The following is a 22,528-nucleotide window of genomic DNA, read 5'->3' as shown; positions in this document are numbered from 1 at the left end:
GACTGACGTGTCTCTTGGCCAATTATATCACAGGATTTTCGTCGCCTGACGGTTTACGTCAGAGCAGGACCATTTGTGTTGCACAATTTATTTATGATGCAGTTTTTGTGTTCCTAAACTTACTAACACTTACTTTTAAATTAATGATGTGACTCAGCAAAAATATGGTTCATATATCCATTTTTAATTTTTATTTGAATTCAAAACGTATACAATTCTGAACAAAAAATGACTAAAAGTCTGTGTACTTTCCACAAGATCTTCAGTTATAGGCCTACATTTCATTTCAATCAGACAATATCTGCTGCTAATGCTACTCTAATTGTCAAAGCTGTAGAAAATGTAAGTTTTAATTTTATTTTTAATTATTAATCCCACCAAGGATGCCTTTTTAGCTGCAATTTAACACCGGGAAACACCCGTACACTTTCATTCACACACATAAACTATGGCCAATTTAGCTTATTCAATTCACTTGTACCGCATGTATTGTGGGGGACTGTGGTGGAAACCAGAGCACCAGGAGGAAACCCACACGAACACGGGGAGAATCTGCAAAAGAATGTGAAATCACTCATTCATTCATTCATTCATTCATTCATTCATTCATTCATTCATTCATTCATTCATTCATTCATTTATCCATTCATCCATTAATTCATTCATTAATTCATTAATTTTCTTTTTGGCTTAGTCCCTTTAGTAATCTGGGGTCACCACAGCGTAATGAACCGCCAACTTATCCAGTATATGTTTTTCACAGCGGATGCCCTTCTATCTGCAACCCAAAACTGGGAAACACACAAACACTCATTCACACACACACACACACTCATTCACTACGGTCAATTTTTAACATACCCAATTCACCTGTCACATGTCTTTGGAGTTGTGGGGAAACCGGAGCACCCGGAGGAAACCCACGCGAACACCTGGAGAACACGTGAACTCCACACAGAAACACCAACTGACCCAGCCGAGTCTCGAACAAGCAACCTTCTTGTTGTGAGGCGAACATGCTACCCACTGCGTCGCCGCATCGCTAGAGTGGGAAATTAAATTTGAAATAAAAATCTGTAATTTTATTCTACTATTACGTTTTCAACTGCCTTAAAAAGCTACATTTAAATAAAACATTAAAACAAAATAGATTTATTTTTTCATTTTACATTTATATTTTCATAAAATAAACAACAAATAAATATCAACATCTGCGGGATTTTAAACTGTGATTTCTATTTTACCTTTTTCACTTACATTAAATGATGGTATAAATGATAGACAACCTTTATGACGTAATAATTAAATAAACAGGTTCCATTTACACATTGATTTGTAAAGAAGCTAAAGAAAGAGGATAAAGAAAGAACTAAAGAAATGAGTAAAGAAAGTGTAAATAAGGAAAGCCACACAAACATTTCTTTATCACCCAGTGGGCTTTAAAGTGTTTTTCAGCAAATGATTACCTTCTGGTGAAAGCTTTATTCATTCATTCATTTTCTTTTTGGCTTAGTCCCTTAATTAATCTGGGGTCACCGCGTCAGCCTTGAAAGCTTTATGTGACTTTTTAATTTCATAAGATTCTTTTTACAGCATTGATGCTGTAATGTAATTCAAATACATCAGTTAAATAGACTTAAGCATCCATTGGGTTATTAAAGCGTAAAAAGAGACGAAAGACCATTTAGACAAGGGTGCCGTCATTAGCAACAGACTAGTGCAAGAATTCCATTGTAAAACTAATTTCCACATTTTAAAGATATGCCATGGAAAAATATAACTTAGCTTCTTGTTTGGTCTGATACTCACTTTATATCATATCTAGAACAGTGAAGATGCTGTTTTTTTTTTTTAAAGAAATTAGATCTTAAACTTTTTAGATCTTAAATTTTGTATATGAAAACAATTAACTGGAAGCCCTGGGGCAAGCTGACTGAAATTGAAAGTCTCTGTGCATATACCCCATTAGAAGTAAAAGTCTCAGTGTCTTTAACCAGTTGTTAATAAGCATATTTAAGTTTACATGACAGCCAAGCCGAAGATGCCATTTGTGCTTGAGAAAACAACATTGAAAATACATTAAAAATATATACAGTTGAAGTCAGAATTATTAGCCCCCTGCAAATTTTTTTCTTCTTTTTAAAATATTTTCCAAATGATGTTTAACAGAGCAAGGAAATTTTCACAGTATGTCTGATAATATTTTTTTCTTATAGAAAAGGTCTTATTTGTTTTGTTTCAGCTAGAATAAATGCAGTTTTTAATTTTTTAAAAGCCATTTTAGTTACAAATTATTAGCCTCTTTAAGCTATATTTCTTTCGAAAGTCTACAGAAGAAACCACTGTTATACAATAACTTGCCTAATTACCCTAACCTGCCTATAACCTAATTAACCTAGTTAAGCTCTTAAAATATCACTTTAAGCTGTATAGAAGTGTCTTAAAGATATCAAGTAAAATATTATTTACTGTCATTATGACAAAGATAAAAGATTAATTATTATTAAATAATTAAATAATATTAAATATTCATTCATTCTCCTGTCGGCTTAGTCCCTTTATTAATCCGGGGTTGCCACAGCGGAATAAACTGCCAACTTATCCAGCACGTTTTTACGTAGCGGATGCCCTTCCAGCCGCAACCCATCTCTGGGAAACATCCACACACACACACACACACACACACACACACACACTACGGACAATTTTGCCTACCCAATTCACCTGTACCACATGTCTTTGGACTGTGGGGGAAACTGGAACACCCGGAGGAAACCCACATGAACGCAGGGAGAACATGCAAACTCCACACAGAAACGCAGAGGCTCGAACCAGCGACCTTCTTGATGTGACTACCTACTGCGCCACTGCATCGCCATATTAAATATTATCAAATAATAATAAACAGATGTGGATTGTTGGCACCCTTCAATATTGTCCAGGCCATTAGCTTGTTTGTTTTGTAACTCAAAAGCAATTTCTAATTTTCAATATTAGCTCAATGTTTTCATATTTCAGTAATTATTGATTAATCATGACTTTTTCAGCTTCAGGTTTTCAATGGCCACCGTAGTTTCTCTTTCTTCAGTAAAACAGTATACACATTTTAAGAACTGAGTTGCAGCTGGAAGGGTAGTTGACGGATCATTCTGCTGTGGTGACCTCTGAAATAGAAACTAAGCTGAAGGAAATTGAATGAATGTGACTTTATTAAACCGATCAGCACAACCTTTCTTATAAGGTGACAGTTTGTTCTGTAAACCAACTGTCGTGTTTTAATTTGATCTTAAAACTTAATCCAAGTACGTTGTACTGCTCAGTCATCACTAGGTCACACCAACATTATAAGTATCCAACAAAAATGATTGTGTAATGAAGAGCTTGTGCATTATTAATACAAATTTGGTTAATTTCATTAATAATGGAGGCAGGAATCACTGATATACTCCACTGTTTCACCAATCTAAATCTGTTAACATTTAATACTATTGGATTTAATCCGTTAAAAGATACAAATATGGTATAAATAAATAAACAAATATCTGTGGAAAAAAGCCAGATCAAATTAGGTCATTCTAAGAGATTGGTTTACTCAAAATTGACCCAGCTCCTTACTCCGCACAACAAATAAATGAATAAGAAGCATTTAAAACACGTTGGATTTATTGATATTATTAAATAAATCTTGTTCTTGTTTGTTTCATTTATGTTTAACTAGCAAATATCAGTCAAGCTTATTAATTTAATGATGTTAAAAGTAATGTGATCCAAATCTATTGAAATGTTATATGCATAAATCTTATTTGTCATGCCTAAATATTTTTTTGAGTGTACCTGCTTTATAGCATTTTTATTTTTATTTTTTTTAATGTGTTCGTTGGAAACCACCTCTGATGCTGATGAAAAGAGAGACCCCGGGACGGCTGAAAATGAAGTTATGTTGACATTTTGGCCAAAATACACAGTATGATGCAACTGCTATCAAGCTATTAGATAAATTTGGGCTGTCTAAAGCCTAAAGCCTCGTATTCATTCATCCAGAACAGACCAGCCAACAAGCTGTCAGGAATAAAAACCTAGTGGTAGGAGCTAATTATAAACCTTTTATCAAAAAACATCAAGACTGGGTGTGTATTCTCACCTACTAATGACATATCACCAACTTGTTCCCCCCAGAATTTTGATGCATTATGCTGTCTGTATAGGGAAGGAAGACTATAAGTTCTAAAAGGTTTAAATGTCAAACTTTTATGTCATGTGTGTTTACAGCTATGATAACTAAAAAGACTGTACATTTCCATTTACATTTTACACAGTAATCTTGTCTTGTTTCTATAGTTAACAACTTTTTTTTAACTTTATTTAATTGTAATATGAATTGTATTTTACTGTAGGACAGTTTTGCAGTATTTAACCGTATTTTAAAGTTGCATTGTAAAAACTACAGTATTTACAGCTAAGATACTCAAACAATTCTGTAAATATATATATACAGCATGATAAATGGTGGTGTACATGTAAATACAGTATTTCTGCTGTAAATGATTTACAGTAAGTTACTGTAGATTCTACAGGAAATCTCTAACAGTGTCCGATTGTTAAATGCAACATCAAGCGAAGCAGCTTCTGGATCCAACATATCAAACTGTACGGGGAGACTCATCAAATGGTAAAAATAAACGTTTACAAAGCGATGCAATACGTTCAAAAATTACAATCTCAATATATATGTTCATGCCTAATATGTGCTTGCCAGAAAGTGATTCATGTTCTATAAATTTTGATATTTTTGATGCAGCAGGCCAAGAGACTGTTGTGTACACTGTGGTTTTATATAGAATTCTCTTCAATGTGTGGTAGGACTACTAGAAAGTGTTCATAAACTAATATTTTCTCAATTCAAAAGAGTATCGGCTCGGAACTAGAAACAGTTTTCCATGCATCACTGATACGTCATCATGACTTAACAAGTGGGTTCTTAAATCAAGAAGCATTCTCTAGACAAGCAAAAAAATTGTCTTGTTATCATATTTTACAAAATGTATAAGCCTTTGGTGTCTTCAGAATGTGTCTGTAAAGTTTTAGCTCAAAATACCCATCAGATAATTTATGATTTATGTTTTTGTAGCATTTGGCTTTAAATGCAAATGAGCTGCTTGTCCCCGCCCACCGTTCCCATGTTCGTGTCTGCTTCTCATCATACATTATGGCAGATAAACAGCACAGAGACAGACTCGAATGAAGCTGTAATACAGCTCATTAGTCAAAAATACCAAGTAAGTTTATTTGATGTAGATGTGGTGGAGTTTATTCAAGCCTTTCTGAAACGATGAGTCTCACACAAAACCATTTGCAGTTTACACATTACACACATATATCATTTACTGACACCATGTGGCCATGGTGATTATAGCAGTTAAGGACTATATGCTGATTTTACTGCCTTTATTACAAACATGCTCCGCTTTAAAAACGTTTTAAACTTATAAAACTTCACAAAAGGGTTGTAGCAAATATTTTAATTCAAGTTTATTTGCAAAAAAAATGTTCTGTGGACTGGACATGTGTATACATGTCATTATGGAGTCATGGTGCCTGTCAATCAATTCGGTAGGCGGGAAAACCGCACTCCTATGTCACGCTACGGTGGGCCTTAAAATCACTGGGATTTGGATCTTATTTTCACTTTAGTAAATAAAAAAAGAGACTTATTGTGTTTCTATCGCTCCAACATGACTGTGGACACACTATACCTATAGTTTTGTCCAAACAGCTTCCAAAAGATGATTTTCATCATAGGTGCCCTTTAAACCTTTATAATCGTGACATGACACGTCATGAATGTGAATGAGTATTTATGCATGCTCATAACAACAGTCATTGATTGCCATTTCCTAAGTTGATATTTAAAAAAAAAACTCATGTTTCTTGATTTAAGAAATCTGAGATGTTTGGACTAGAAAACTCCAAGTAGTTTTTCTTTTCGAAATTGTCTTTCTTCTGTTGAACAAAAAACAAAATATCAGGGAGAAAAATTATTATGTTGGGGGAAAACTTAAAACAAAAATCATTGAAGTCAACCGCTGTTTTTTCTCTTAACATTCTCCAGTATTCTCTTAAGTTCATCAAAGAAAACTATTTTTTAGGAAACCAAACAGGCTTGAAACACTTTATGTGAACTTTCCATTTAAAATATAATATTAATGGAAAGTTCAACTTGATAATGATAATGATAACTGCACTATAAGGAATGATAAAACTGCAATAATAAATAATAATGTCGATCAGATTCCAGATTGCTGTAAACCCTTTATGCACAGAGAGCTGCAGACGGCAAAACTGCTATATAATCATCAGAATGATATTGTGCAATGAAGTGGACTACAGTTATTGCTACAGCTGTAAAGATAATGGCACAGAGAAAAAATATCACTGTAATTTATGCTGAGAGGAACAAAAATAAAACAAATGTTGCATAAAATGTTGGTGAAATTAATGATGGGAAACTATATTAAAAGAAAGACACGCTGCAATAAAAAGATTTTCTTACTTGAAATTTGTCTTCTTTTTGGTCAAGCCTTTAATTAACAGTATGGTCAGCTGGGTTTTACACTGGTGTTTCTGTTCTTGAATTTTTAAATTTGTTTTAATATGTTTTCTTTTATTGACATGTTTTCTTTTACCTTTCCTTTAAGAACTTTGTGACTTAATGTCTGTGAAAGGTGCTAATGTATATAAATACACCTTTACTACTAAAATAATATCTGAGAATTCTTACATCAAGAAACATTTATTAATATAAATTATCTGGTTAATCACAAGAAAACAAGAACAAAATTAAGGCATTTTTCTTTAAAACTAAATAATGTATCATTGGTATAATCAAAATAAACTTATTTTTTGGATTAAGTTGCTTACACCACTGGCAGAGTTTTTGACTTAATTTACTGGTTAAAATCACTTAATTTTGATGCGTTATTTCTGTAAACAAACAATAATATTTTACCTGTCTTTAAAATGCTTCTTGGTTTAAGCAATTTTAGATATTTGGACTGGAAACTAGACAAAACCTCTAAGAAAATCATTTTCACACACTGTAAAAAAAAAAAAAAGTTGATTTAACTTAAAATTTTAAGGGAACCAGCTTCAGGACATTTTTGAGTTGATTCAAAAAGTACTGCACTTGACTTGACTTACGTTGAGTGAAATGTTCAGGACGGCGACACAGTGGCGCAGCAGGTAGTGCTGTCGCCTCACAGCAAGAAGGTTACTGGTTTGAGCCTTGGCTAGGTCAGTTGGTGTTTCTGTGAGGAGTTTGCAAGTTCTCCCTGCGCTTGCGTAAGTTTCCTCTGGGTGCTCTGGTTTCTCCCAAGGTCCAAAGACATGCGGTAGATGTAAATTGAGTAAGTTAAATTGTCTGTAGTGTATGAATGTGAATGCATATGTATGGATGTTTCCCAGAGATGGGTTGCAGCTGGAAGGGCATCTGCTGTGTAAAATGTGCTGGAAAAAAAAAAAAGTTGGTGGTTCATTCTGCTGTGGTAACCCCGGATTAATAAAAGTGACTAAGCTGAAAAGAAAATAAATGAATGAATGAATGAAATGTTCAGGACATCAATGTTTCTTTTTTTACAATACATTTTTACAGTATATTATCAGATTTTTTTTGTACAGTGTAAATGTTCACTAATCATAAGTGAAGTTTATTTATAAACTAATTTTGAGAGGATCACGTGCTAATGATTGCTTGCAGTAATTGACTAATCAAAATCAGCACCATAGACATACTCCTAGTAAGTAGTTATCTCTAAGAGCAATACTATTTGTTCATTAGCTACTACAGCAGGGGAGTTCTCGAGATCTACCTGAGCTCAAACTCCCCTCTTGCCTTGCAAACAGGAGGAAGCCCCGGGCTCAAGGATTTTATGAGCTCAGGGCTCTCTCCTGGGACAGCATGCCAAACAAGCTTTATAATCAATCATCAGCTGTGGGAACTCTTGAATGATAGTTTTAAAAATAGTTATAATAATAATAAAAAAGCTCACAGAATAGCTAACATCAAAATAGCTCACATCACAACTGATAACACAGCTGTGAAACACTGGTCCACAGTGATTGTTTTTTGACTGATGAACATTAACACACTGTGGGTTAAAACAAACAGAACATATTTCTTTTTAAATACAGATCTCAGTTCACAGTAGTTAAATTTGTAAATCTTGAAATAGACGTGGCCTTATTAGGGTTCAATTCCCGCAGCTTTTCCCCAACAGATCTCGATGAACTAAGTGTGGGACTTGAGGATGATTACAGTAAAATGGACTCTTTCATCCAGCATTAAACACGCCAATTACACCCACTGACCCTGTACAACATGGCTTTGTTTCTGGTTGCACAGAGAAAACAGTTTCACTCAGTTTGTAAATAGTGAATCTTTCTGTCATAATCCGAGAAATGAATGTAAATAAAGTCTGGAAGCAATTTAGAAACATGACTAGCATTAAAATGGTCTATACAATGAATTTTACGGCATGAAATCATTAGTCTTTCATGATTTACCACTGTTTACTGACTAAACATCTGACGGTGTTGTGCTTGCTTAACATGGCCGTTAGGGGGAGTTGGAGGTTAAATTAACACACAAAGCGGGCTGAATGAATTGTTTTGTTCGGTGTATGGATTGAGCTCGTGTGTCTGCTGCACACACGTTTCGAAATATTTACCTTTTTAAAGATATAAGATAGTTAACAAAGATTTGGTAACACTGACAAGCCTGAAGTGTAAGTAGACTGTTTTCCCCACACATCTACGACAAGTCATAATTGACAAAACAGCGTAAAAAAACAAAACAAATCTAAAGTATTTTAAGTACTTTAGTGTTTTTGAACTACAAATTAAATTAATTTGTTGTGGTAAATATGTAGTTGCTGTAGTAATACAAGGTAGTAAATGACCCAATGCTACAAGACTTAATAAGTATAGACTACTATCTACACCAAATTTTCCTGAAGTAGACGCAGTATTTGTTACAGTTTTTCAGTTTATTCTGATTAATAGCATCCTTTAGCATTCATTAACATGTTGTAAATACTATACACTTTATATGATTCAAAAGCACTTTAGTATTTCAGATTTCTAAAGTATTTTTTCATAGTAAATAAATATTTTTATTACCAAATGGTATTACCAATTGTCATCCAATCAAATGGCAGCAAGGCTTTGCATGTTTTCATATGAAAAAAATCCACTTTACTAAAAAGCAGCATGGCGTCACTTCACTCTAGACACAGACGTAAGCCACATTTCTAATATATTTAATAGATTTTGTGTAAAAAAAAGAGGGATTGCACTTATTAATTAAAGTTTAAAAACACTACGAGCTTTAGATCAGGATTTTTTTCGAATATGTCTGTCCGTTAGAATGTACAATGGGTTCAAAATCTGTTACTGAAGTTAAATATTCAGTTATGCTTTTTAAATAAAAAAGACTATATCACTGTACTAATTCATTGCTGAAACCATCTCATATGCAGAATATACAAATCTTAAAGTTCTTGAGCATATAACAGATGGAAAATCTCAGATGTGGACATTATGTGGAGCGATGAGGACGATGAAGATAAAGTTTTCATAAAAAAGATGCAATCTAAACAACAAAAACCTCAAAATGGAAGTAAAAATGCTACAATCTAAATGTTTGTGACTTTGAAAATAAATTTCAAGATTATATCAGCAATAATGTATGTTTTTTATTTTTTGTATTTTATGTTGGGATTATGTTTGAGAAGTACAACTGCTCCAACCTGATGTCCACTGAAATGGACAAAAAAATATATGTATTGAATTTTTATTGTTAGAATTTGGTCTCATTTATAGCAGCCTCAAGAACTGGGAAAACATACTTTTAGATTTTTTAGAAACTTGGAACATATTTTGAGGTTAATGTAAAGTTTGTGGGCTTTCTGAAGCCCTGCTACCACTATAGGACACATTTGAATACGGTTTAATATCTGATGTAACATTGTTTCATTAATTTGGATGTATTTTATTTGTTTTGCTATTTTTAAAGGGCCATGACACCCCCGACTTTTGGTTCAAGTCTACCTCAGAATTTTTTCAATAAATGCATCATAATAGGTGTGGAGCTCTGTGATCAGAGGCAGGAGTGGGCAAGGCCAGCAGAGCAGGGGAGAAGGAGGGGAGCGAACAACTGTTGTCAGTCGGCTCACAAAATGAGACACAAACGGTGAGGAGATGCATGATTTTATAGTTTACTAAGTTAAAATGCAAAGATATAAACAGTGATTTAATGCCCTGCTACATTTGTCATTTCATTCATTTTCTTGCCGGCTTAGTCCCCTCATTAATCCGGGGTCGCCACAGCGGAATGAACCGCCAACTTATCTAGCGTGTTTTTACGGAGCGGATGCCCTTCCAGCCACAACCCATTTCTAGGAAACATTTGTCATTTGTAATTTAATATACACACAAGTACAATTTATATCAATATAAAGATAATCGTGTTCATATAAACACTATAAATGAGGACTTCTTCCTCAATCTCCGGGTCTGATTGCAGACTCAGTGTCTCTTGCCCTGCCTATTTCAACCATTAGCCCTGTTGGTAATCTGGAGGATTTAGGCGATCACAGCACTACGGCAATGTGTCTAAATGTGAACGAACTCCACTGATAAAGGACGAAGTCTACCATTCTCCAGTTCTCGTACAGCTCTAACAAAAAACAAAAAATGCCTGCTGCACACATACAGCTCAGGGAAAGACATGCAACAACAAACCCCGTGAATCATGGAAACAAAAACATACCACTCTTCATGAATAGCTAAATACTGTGTGCTGGGGGGGGCGAAGCAGTGGCGCAGTAGGTAGTGCTGTCGCCTCACAGCAAGAAGGTCGCTGGTTCGAGGCTCGGCTCAGTTGGCAGTTCTGTGTGGAGTTTGCATATTTTCCCTGAATTCGCGTGGGTTTCCTCCGTGTGCTCCGGTTTCCCCCACAGTCCAAAGACATGCAGTACAGGTGAATTGGGTAAGCTAAATTGGGTAAGGTAAACTGTCTGTAGTTTATGAGTGTGTGTGTGAATGTGTGTGTGGATGTTTCGGCTGGAAGGGCATCCGCTGCGTAAAAAGTTGGCGGTTCATTCCGCTGTGGCGACCCCGGATTAATAAAGGGACTAAGAAATGAATGAATGAATGTGTGCTGTGGGTCCGTGGACGCTGTCTCACACAGTCATCAACATAGGGTCTCACAGCTTGGCACTGGCAGGTCTGTGTCTTGCCTTCAGAAAGCAGGTGCAGTCATGAATAATTAAGAAGCCCGCTCTTCTCATAGGATTAGAAAAACTCTGCTATGAACAGTAATGAGAAACCGACGCGTCATCTTTGCAATTGCAGTTTTGTGCTATGTCGCCGAGTTTGATCCCGCCCCAAAAATCATTTTAAACCCGGAAGATGAAATTAGCTGACAAAAGCTTAAATGATCCAGTTTTACAAATAAAGCTGTCAGGTGGTAACATTGTCTTAACTGATGCTCAACACACACAAATCTGTTAAAATCTCCAAAAAAATACTCAAGGATTTCTTGAACCTTTAAGGAACAAGAGACAAGTTAATGCTTATTTATATAAAGAGCCTTTTCTTTGGTGGACAAATGGACAGAGAACAATTAAAGACAAACTGCTTGGCTGTTGTAATCAGAAATATTTGTAAGTTAGCATATTTTATAAATAATAAATTCACAGTTCTGGTAGATTCTTTTAAATCAATAACGATGACCATGTCAATATGTGCTGTGTTTGTCTTTACAGTTACTGGAGTTGGCTTCTGTACAGTCTTGCAACCAAAAATGCCAGTAGGTTACAGTGCATCTTATAGACAATATCCATTATTAATAATACCCAGTGTTTTCTGATGTAAATAATGCTGTTTTTTACTTAAAATGTTTCTTAAAACTAGAATGTATAATCCACAAGATGTATTACTCATCAGACACAACCGAATAAGAATTTATGAACCCACTTTTGCTATTGTCGCCACCACAGCCATTACATGGAGACCCGAGGACTGCGGGTCCCAACATTTTTTAATCTCTCAGACATGGAGCAAAAGCAGCAGACGTCCTGTTGGTATCATTATGCCAGGTATTTATAGGTCAAATATAGGACAGCAAACTAAAACACTGCCTTATATTAATTACTGAAAGCCCATTATGAAACAGAATATGTGATATCAAGCAGCACTGGGGATATTTTTCTCCCCGTGTCCCCCTGTGGGTTTTGGATACCTCTGTCTACTGTGGCAAGGCTGCTGACAGTAAGAGAATCCCTAAACGCCTCAACATTGCACAGATAATTGCTGTCTTACAGAAAGTATTTTCCATTCAAAAAGTCTCTATAAATATGTTTTGCATCAGCACTTTTATGATATTTTGATTTGTGGTGTCTTGCATTAAAACAAAATGGCAATGCAAGGCAAAAAAAAAAAAACAGATTTTCTGTGTTTTCTGACATTTGCAGAAAAAAAACACTTTAAAAAATAGCAAAAATGCATAAAAAGTCATGCATTTTTGCTATTTATGAAGTGTTTTTTTTGCCTAATGTAATGAATACATCCAAACATCCATTACTGTTTCTTTTGGCACACTTTATCTTATTGTGTCTGTAGATTTCAATAGTGTCTGGAAGCAGCCTTTATGATGCAAGCTGAGATTGCATCACTCAGCGATGCAATGTCAGACACAATGCACACAATGGAGTGAGTGACGTCACTGTGACAGGTAGGGTTAGGGGTGGGGTTAGGTGAGCGTATCAAAAAGCATTGGATGCAGCTCCGATTGCACTGCACCAAGTCTGCATCCAGACCCCTCTCGTAGATTTTAATACATTACTAAGTTTATTCATTCATTCATTCATTTTCTTGTCTGCTTAGTCCCTTAATTAATCCGGGGTCGCCACAGCGGAATGAACCGCCAACTTATTCAGCAAGTTTTTAAGCAGCGGATGCCCTTCCAGCCGCAACCCATCTCTGGGAAACATCCACACACACACACATACTCATACACTACGGACAATTTAGCCTATCCAATTCACCTGTACCGCATGTCTTTGGACTGTGGGGGAAACCGGAGCACCCGGAGGAAACCCACGCAAAGGCAGGGAGAACATGCAAACTCCACACAGAAACACCAACTGAGCCAAGGTTCGAACCAGCGACCTTCTTGCTGCGAGGCGACAGCACTACCTACTGCGCCCCTTTACTAAGTTCTCTAAATGATTTTGGTATCAATTTGGTACCGCCAACTTTTCCAGCATATGTTTTATGCAGCAGATGCCCTTCCAGCGGCAACCCAACACTGGGAAACTGATTTTTGTATAGTTCACCCAAAATTTTAAAATTACCCACCATTTTTTCCCCTCAAGTGGTTTCAAACCTTTGTGAGTTTCTTTTTTTTCTGTTGAACACAAAAGAAGATATTTTGAAGAATGTTGAAAACTGTAAGCCATTGAAATTTTCAAAATACACCATGGAAGTCAATGGCTGCTGGTTTTTATTACATTCTTTAAAATTATCTTTGTATTCAACAGAAGAAAGAAACTCAAGCAAGTCTGTGGAAGAGGATAATGAGTACACTGAAAAATAATTCTAAAATCAATTAGTCGACAGCGTATGTTTTTAGTTCATTGTAACCTGCTTAACTAAGTTAATCATGTTCTAACTTCATTTGATACGTTTTAAACCAGTTTAACCTAATATAAGTTCTATGGACTCATAAAGTTAATTTGATTCAGCTTAAAAAAATTAGGGCAAACAGAATTTTTTTTACAGTGTATAAATTGTTTGTTTGTTTGGTTGACTTCATTAATCCCAAAGGGAAAATCACATCAAAGCAGAGCTCTCCATACTAAAATTTAGATAAAATAAGTTACATACGGTTGAAGTATGAACCTTTATAGGGGTGATCAAATGTATTGCATGTATTTTATTATAATAACTATTTCTGTTATTTAAGATACAGCTCAGAGGAAACTATTTCTCACTATTAGAGTGCTGACCCTCATGCCTCTTGTTTTGACATCCTTTAGGGGAGGGGGTCTAGTGTTAATTAGGAGGGTCAATCCACCTCAAACCCCTCTGTGATTCACACCCTGGCTATAGGTGAATTGGGTAAACAAAACTGGCCATGTTGTATGAGTGCGTGTGTGAATACGAGAGTGTATGGGTGTTTCCCAGTGCTTGGTTGTGGCTGTAAGGGTATCGCTGCATAAAATATTTGCCAGTAATAGTTGGCCGCTCATTCCACTGTGGCAACTAAGGACAATTAATGAATTACATGTAAGAAAACACTGCAGGAATGCATCATCAGATGATGGTTTGAAGTCTTGTAGTCTTTATAAATCAATAACAGACTAAGCGAAGCCTCTCATTGATTGCTCTCAGTTTCACAGACTCTGGAGGATTGGGACAAATCCCCCTCTTTCATATGGCAATGAAAATGCCTCAGTTAGCACAAATATCAGGCAGCTCCTCTGTCCAGTCTCCAGCAGGGCGTTCTCGTGGGTAAAGCCATTAATGTATTTGAGTGAAGTTCAAGGAGCACCACTGGTGAGAGGGTCCCAGCAGAGACCCTTTAATGAGGCTCTAGTGTTTGGCCAAGAGGACAGTCAGCCTCTGAATAAAGCAATCATTACAGGTTAATTATGGCACATGTGAGCAGTGCTCAAATTCCTGCTGCATCATCCAGCCTCCCATTCCAGAGGTGCAGACAACCAGGCTGAGTACAGCACACATAAAGAGATAACAAGTGGAGACTGTTATCATTAGGGCAGTATCTCTGGAGCTGCACGATTTAGAGCTGAAAATCCAATGACATAAATGTTGCTTTTCAAACAATGTTCTTACATCAGGAATATTTAGTGATTTTGTGAAGACATCTAAACAAAACTTCCAGGATGTTTAAGTAATAGTGTATAATAAAAACACATAGAGGGAGCTAGATATTCTTTTTGAAATATAGAGTAAGTGGTGGCAGTTTTTTCTGCAGTATTTAATTTGTGACCCTGCACCACAAGGGCATAGATTTGCTCTCGACATTGGTGGGGACATACATCCCTATAACTTCATTGAACAGCACAAATTATGTTTTGCACATTTAAAAACACAAATAAAGTATTTATTAATATAAAGTAAATACTTAATAATACAAATAACAATCACATGCAACAGTCAACTCACATGATTTTACTGCAGTCCGGCTTTGATGAATGTAGAGAAATTTAGAGAGGTGTGAGACGCAATTGAACTGTTTTATCCCAATTATTGTTTCTCACAATCACAGAGGCCAGAATCTAAACCGAATTTTGATTAATTGCGCAGCCTTGGTTATTATTAGTATTATGGTGAACCCGTAGCAAACTTGTGTTGGTTAAGGGTTGATGGAGCATTATTTGTCTTTGAAGTCAATTAAATTATTGATAGGGACATTTCAGTAATTGGTGGAAACACCCCTTCGTTCATGCCAATTCTACGCCCTTGCTTGACCATAAAGACCAGATTTACTGAAACTGAGATTTTAAAATAGAACCAGAAAGTTAAATAAGCTTTCCATTAATGTATGGTTTATTACATAACTGTTTGTAAATCTGCAATCTAAATATTGAGAATATAAGTTTTAAAGTTGTCCAAATTAAGCTCAATGCACATTAGGCCACTTATTTGAGAGAGAGAAAAAACTGTTTTGATATATAATTACAGTTTATTTAATTTTTTTACATGACATCTTCATGGAAGATGATTTTTAATTTTTTTATATTATTATTAAAAGTTTTTTTTTTTACCATGAAATAAAATAAATCTACAGTTTGACTCCTACAATGTAGCCTTTTGACTATTCCCCACAAATATATACCCTACCATTTGTGGCCCAGGGTCAAAAGTTTCAAAATAGTGCAATTCATCAGAAATCAGTTAAGAAAGTTGTTATTGCAGTAACTTACTCAATACAGTGGGAGCACTGGCAGTAGGTCAATGTGTGTTAAATGGGCTGTTAAATCTTTTATAGGCAGTAAAAACGATAAATTAATAAAGTTTAATTCCCATATGGTTTCCGAATGGTTCCCATTTGGTTGTTTTTTGGAAACCAATTAAAAATGCTATAGGAACGTTGTCGAGCGGTTCTTATTTTTTGGGAAACAAAAAGTAACCTTCCCAGAATGTTACAGGATTTTTAATGAAACAACCTGAAATCACCTAAAACCTGACGTTCACTGCGTATAGGCTATGCGCCCTAAAGAAAAACGCTCTGGGAACCCCCCAACATTTTGTAAATTTTATTATGGATCAGGATTTGAACCGGTAGTCGATTCCCAATCTTTGTTTTTAGGATGAAGAGATTGTGCGCCGTGTCTTGGTGGCAGTAGTGCGCTGCGCGCGAGGCTCTCCGCCGATCATTCGTCACGGTCAGAGCCGCTATTTTGGGCGGGGAAAAAGAAACCCAACTAACACTCCAGCAGCACTCAGCAGACGAGCAGCAGCAACTCTGCACGAGAAACGGGGACATATCTTGCAGACGAGGAGCACTGGAGAAAACAGAAACATCTTAATCCAAGCAATTGCATTGCCTTTAGGATTTCCCATGATTTGGATGTCGGCTGACCTGGTGTAAAGCGCTAACCAGCTCAACTTCAGTTTTTGGGGGGAGAAGGAGGTACATTTCGGCTTCATTTGTGTCTTGTAAACGGAATGAATGACCAAGACAAAGGTTGACACCGGTTCCCCGACGCATTTTGTCTCGTCGAAGGAGAAGAGGCAAAAGCAGAAAATGGAGAGCAGCACCGGCGAGCTAGAACAGCCGCAGCCGCAGCACCAACCGACACAACAGCCGCCGCCTGCGCCGCCGCTACAAGTTACCGAGAAAAAGAAAATACACCGGGCACCGTCTCCTGCACGACCCAAAGATGTGGCCGGCTGGTCACTCACTAAAATCCGCGGCGGTATCGGCACGCCGACACTAAGCGTTAAACCGGGGGCCATTTATTTAGGTGGCCGCGTGTCCAGACGCAGCCCCGTTACCGGGAAAGACGCAAAAACAGAAAAGAATAAACCAACTGGCAAACCCGCGCTGTCAGCGACCGGTGCTCAGAAGAGCAGCGTAAAGTCTAATAAAAGCGGCCGGAGAAAAGTTTCAGATGCCAGCATCGGATCGGATGATTTAAGCAAGGACTCCGGATGCGCACCGGGGAAACTCTCACCCACCGACAGCAGTTCCGAGCTCTCCGACTGCGCCTCCGAGGAGAATAAAGTCTCCACAGACGCGCTTAGTAGCGACACGGAGACAAGCAGCCGCGGGGGGATCGACGGCGACAAAGCGGCAGCGGAACATGGATTACTGGACAAAAGTGGTCACACCAAGACCAGCGCAGAGAAAGAGCGACTCTCGCTGGGGATGGAGACCGCAGAGGGGAGCGTGTCCCCCGGGGAGGAGCGCTCCCTCACCTCGATGGACAGCAGGATGCCCGCCAGCACATCACTGGCCTTTTCAGACCTGACCGAGGAGCTGATGGACGGCATGCATGAGGAATTAGTCAGGGAGATTGAGGAACTCAGGTCGGAGAATGATTATTTAAAGGTAATATCATGGCTATATTCTCTTATGGTATACAATCAAAGCACATTTTGAATGGGAGTAAGTTTTCCACCAAAAGTTCATTGGAAACCCAGCTATGTGTTGGTGCTTTGAACAACCAAGAAGCAAAACACTGGTCCAAACATCCTTTCCCAGCATCAAAAACCTCCTAAACATGTCACTAAACCAAACTTAATCTAACAAGGAAATTTGCTAAACCTTCGAGTTTTGCTAATCTTTAATCTAACTCCACATTTAGCTTTAAGCACACAGTAGGTAATTCTGGAATGCATTATTAGAGTAAAATGCTTTCAAAATCTTTTGTTTTTAGTGATTATGGTTATAAATAAGTATAAACTTAAAATATACTCAAAGTGAAAACGTTATATCAGTGTTTTAATCAAATAAAGAGGTACAGTTACACTTTTAGACCACCTAAAACCAAATTACTGAATCAAATCAAGGTCAGAAGAAAAACCAGATGTATTAGAAATTTGGTCAAATGATGAATAGCTGATTTGTCTTATAAAAATATTGTTTTGAAGAATTAGTAGCCACACCAGTTAAGATAATACAGATTATTCTGGTGGAAACTAATGAGAAATGTTTGAATCCTTTGAGTAACTAGTGCAACACTGCCTGATATCATAATCTACTACATATGTGTTTTTGACATGCCAGTGTTTCTCATTAAAACTGAAATACTGTATTCACTCATCCTGCTGCAAGGCATAAGATCTTTATTTACTATTTCACGGGCTTGTCTTTTCTCCGGAATTACTATGAGTCATATGTAATACATAAACAGTGATTCTTTTGTAATTTCTGTTTTCGTAAACTATCACAAGACCATGACGAAACCAAATCTATTCATCTGTCATCCCAAATATTAAAGCGTTAAAATTCCCAGTGTAAGCTGCACTTGCACTGGTGTAGCTGGAGTAATGCAGCTGTGTGCACAGATGCTGCAGCAGTGCACAGCGCCCGCGCCCACTTTTCACTCCATTGTTTATCCGCGCGCTCGAGCACGTGACGCGCGCTGCAGTAGTTGACCTATATTCACTGGAAATGTGTGACAGCACGCGGTGGCCCTCCCTATCTATCAGCCTGCATTTCTTACACGTTTGAGGTATAAATAGTTTATTTGGTTTTGCAGCTATGTGTTTTCCAAACATGGCGCTATTATGTAAACTGTGTAGTAAAATGGTCTCGAGGAAAATAATGCAGCGTAATGATTCTCATGCAGATGATGGTTCAGCGTCCCGAGTTTACATACAAACGGAACAGTGAATCCTAAAACAAGATGTACAGTGAACATACTGTACGGTATTGTAGTATTTGTGTCATTTTGTTGTTGGCTGGGATCATGTGAACTTGTTTATATATCATACTTATTACTGTCATACATTTTAATAGTGATTATGGACAACATAACCCAAACATAACACATGGGTCAACTTTAGGGAACTGAGATTTATACATTATCCAGAAAGCTGAATAAATAAGCTTTCTATTGATGTTTGGTTTTTTAGAACAGGACAATATTTAGCAGAGATCCACCTATTTGAAGGGGCAACACAGTGGCTCAGTGGTTTGTGCTGTCACCTCACAGCAAGAAGGTCGCTGGTTTGAGTCCTGGCTAGGTCAGTTTGCATATCTGTGTGGACTTAGCATGTTCTTGGCGTTGTGTGGGCTTCCTCCGGGTGCTCCGGTTTTCCCCACGGTACATAGACATCAGACATAGATGAACTGAATGTTTTCCCATACTGCAGCTGGAAGGGCATCTGCTGTGGAAAACAAATGCTGGATAAGTTGGCGGTTCATTCCGCTGTGGTGACCCCTGATGAATAAAGGGGCTAAACCAAAGGAAAATGAATGAATAACACCTATTTGAATATCTAGAATCTTCAAAAAAGTATAAATACTGATAAAATCACCTTTAAAGTTTTCAATTTAAGCTCTTGGCAATGCACATGATTTATCAAAATGAGATTTTGATATATTTACAGTTGGACATTTCCAAAATATCTTCATGGACCATGATATTCACTAAATATTCGGTCCCACTTTATATTAAGTACTTATTATGTAAATACATGTATTTACTGTGTACTTATGCTTGATTAAATACATGCATGTAATTACATCTGTAGTTAACTTTTGTAATTACATTTGTAAATACACTGTTGACCATCCCTTACACCTTAACCCTCCCTTAAACCTACCCATGCCACCAAACCTGTTCATAACCCAACCTCTATCCCAACTCAAAAGCACCACAAGTGTTCTCAAATACATTATAATCACAGTAAGTACATTGTATTTATTTTTTTTATGTAAGTACACAGTAGTTAAGGACACTTAATATAAAGTGGGACCAAATATTCTTATGATTTTTGTCCAAGGTCACATTTTTTTAATCGGTTGGTTAAAAAGACCCACCTCTCAATGACAAAGGTCCAGAATTTGTCCCATACATGAGCTCATTTATCCTATTTTGATGGCCAGTTTTTTATCTGCCTAATAAATTGTAATAGGCTAGTTTTTAATTTAAAACTTTAACAGATTCTAATGATATATGATCTAATATGTATTTTTTTTTATGTTCATTTATTCTAAATCTTTAGAATTTTTTGGTACACCAAAACATATGGTTATAATGACCATCTGACAAACTAATCCAGCAAAAAATAGTGCTTAAAATGTCATTAAAATGCAGTATTTAAACCTGACAAGTAAATAGAAAATGAACTGCAAAAAGGTCCACATTTTGAGAAAAAAGAACCACCCCTGTCAACAGGCTGACTACAGACAGGCCTTGAGTACAAGTCAGGGTTCAACGTTAAGTATTATTTCTACTGGCCCGATTGGACCAGTGGTTCAGATTTTCACTTGCCCCGCCAAAGTTTTCACTGGCCAGACCAAAAAAAAAAAAAGTGAATTGCTATTTCTTAGTCACATATTTTAAATAATGTGTCAAAAATAAAGTCTGTGAATCTTGAATTTAAAATTTTTAGAAATATTAAAATATTAAGCAGTAAAATATGGCAGTATGGAAAATGTGCAGGCATTTTATTGCAAACGGTTACTGACTTAAAAGTGAAGGGAAACTATGCAAAACATCACTTCATTTTTTTCGTCGTGTTGTACCCATGTAAACAGATGTTTTCTTTAGCTTCATAATTTGATGTGGTGGAGTTTGCATGTTCTCCCTGCCTTCGCGTGGGTTTCCTCCGGGTGCTCCGGTTTCCCCCACAGTCCAAAGACATGCGGTACTGGTGAATTGGGTAGCCTAAATTATCCGTAGTGTATGAGTATGTGTATGAATGTGTGTGTGGATGTTTCCCAGAGATGGATTGCAGCTGGAAGGGCATCCGCTGCGTAAAAACTTGCTGGATAAGTTGACGGTTCATTCCGCTGTGGCGACCCCGGACTAATAAAGGGACTAAGCCGACAAGAAAATGAATGAATATGGTGTTTAAGACTTCACAGAAAAGGTAGCATTCAAAGACTTAAAAGCACAAATTGTTTCTCGATTCTAAGACGCAATCGACAAATAGTAGCAGGCAAATTGAAATTTAGTGACCCGATTGGGCCAGTAACGATTCTGTCTACTGTCCCGAGCATCTCTCACACTGGCCCCGGTCAGAATCCTTTTTAATCTGTTTTTTTTTTTTTAATTTAAATTAGAGTCAAAAGTTTTACCTAAACATTTAACATGATCAACTATATTTAGAACTTCTCCATTAACTAAGATATCTGAGCAACGCTCCTCCTTTTTCTTAATTGAAAAAACATTCCCACAGTTTTACTTACGTTGAGGGTAAGACATGAACAATATAACTAGTCTGAAACTTTCTTGAGTGCAGCAGTAAGTTTGTTAGCAGCTTGTTCTTTGGTTTTTGTGTGAGTACATACTACTGTGTCATCTGCATATGAAAAAATGTGTTTTGGGGCCATCAGAATTGACTTACATTGTTCCTACATTGAAGAAAAGTCCAGAAATGTTCTTCTATTTGGCTGAAGAAAGAAAGCCTTAGCCTAAATATCTTGGTTAGCCTGGGTGAAAATAGTCAGAACATTTAGTTTTTTGTGTGAAATATTCCTTAAAATGTGTTTTCACACTACCCTCGATCAGTAGCATCTTAAGCACTTTTGAAGAGACTCCAGTGTGAACCCATATTTACATCACAATATTTAACTCACACTGCACTATTTGTGTGTGTATCAGGACGAAATGGAGGAACTTCGCTCAGAGATGCTGGAGATGAGGGACATGTACTTGGAGGAGGATGTTTATCAGCTTCAGGAGCTCAGACAACAGCTGGATCAGGCCAACAAGACATGCCGCATCCTGCAGTATCGCCTCAAGAAAGCAGAGAGACGCAGCATCCGCGTGGCCCAGACGGGACAGGTGGATGGAGAGCTCATCCGCACACTGGAGCAAGACGTCAAGGTTAGAGCGATACTGTGTAACTGAGCACTTCAGCTGAGGCTAAGACACACTTGCATTATTTATAACAGATAAAACCCACCCCACATATTCTTCTAGATAATTGATAGCAAGAGCTTGCCTCAGACTTTAAACTGAAACGACCCCTTGTGAAAAAGAAATGCGCTGAATGTGTACTTGCAGTGCATTTCAGATCTTTAAAGTATATTATAAAACTACTTAAACATAATACAGTATTTATGAGATAAAACGCAATGCAGCTTAATGGCACTTGAAGAGTTCACATTCATGACTCTTTCTTAAGTAAACTTGTAAAAAAGTAGTAAATTGTAGGTCTTATTAGTTCTTATATTTTTGTTTTAATACACTACCTGACAAAAGTTTTAGGAACAGCAAAATAACTTGACTCCCAGTTGATCATTTGGTATCAGAAGTGGCTA

The 22,528-nt window shown here is 36.9% G+C and overlaps 1 protein-coding gene across 6 annotated transcripts in view; it reads left to right on the top strand.

The window, feature by feature from the left end:
• The first annotated feature begins 16,510 nt into the window (after window positions 1-16,510).
• The window catches only part of mtcl2 (microtubule crosslinking factor 2), a 95,817-nt gene continuing 89,799 nt past the window's right edge, over window positions 16,511-22,528 (top strand). For all 6 annotated transcript variants that reach the window (XR_015523211.1, XR_015523209.1, XR_015523208.1 and 3 more), the window contains exons 1-2: window positions 16,511-17,638; window positions 21,867-22,091. Coding sequence is in view for 2 of the 6 variants with exons in the window: in XM_087306595.1 (XP_087162721.1) it covers window positions 16,757-17,638; window positions 21,867-22,091 (1,107 nt within the window). In the remaining 4 variants the exon portion in view is untranslated. The remainder of the gene's footprint in view (window positions 17,639-21,866; window positions 22,092-22,528) is intronic.

Source organism: Danio rerio, chromosome 23 (genome assembly GCF_052040795.2).
Source record: "Danio rerio strain M-AB ecotype USA chromosome 23, GRCz13ab, whole genome shotgun sequence".
NCBI lineage: Eukaryota > Metazoa > Chordata > Actinopteri > Cypriniformes > Danionidae > Danio > Danio rerio.
This window is presented reverse-complemented; position numbering and strand designations above follow the sequence as displayed.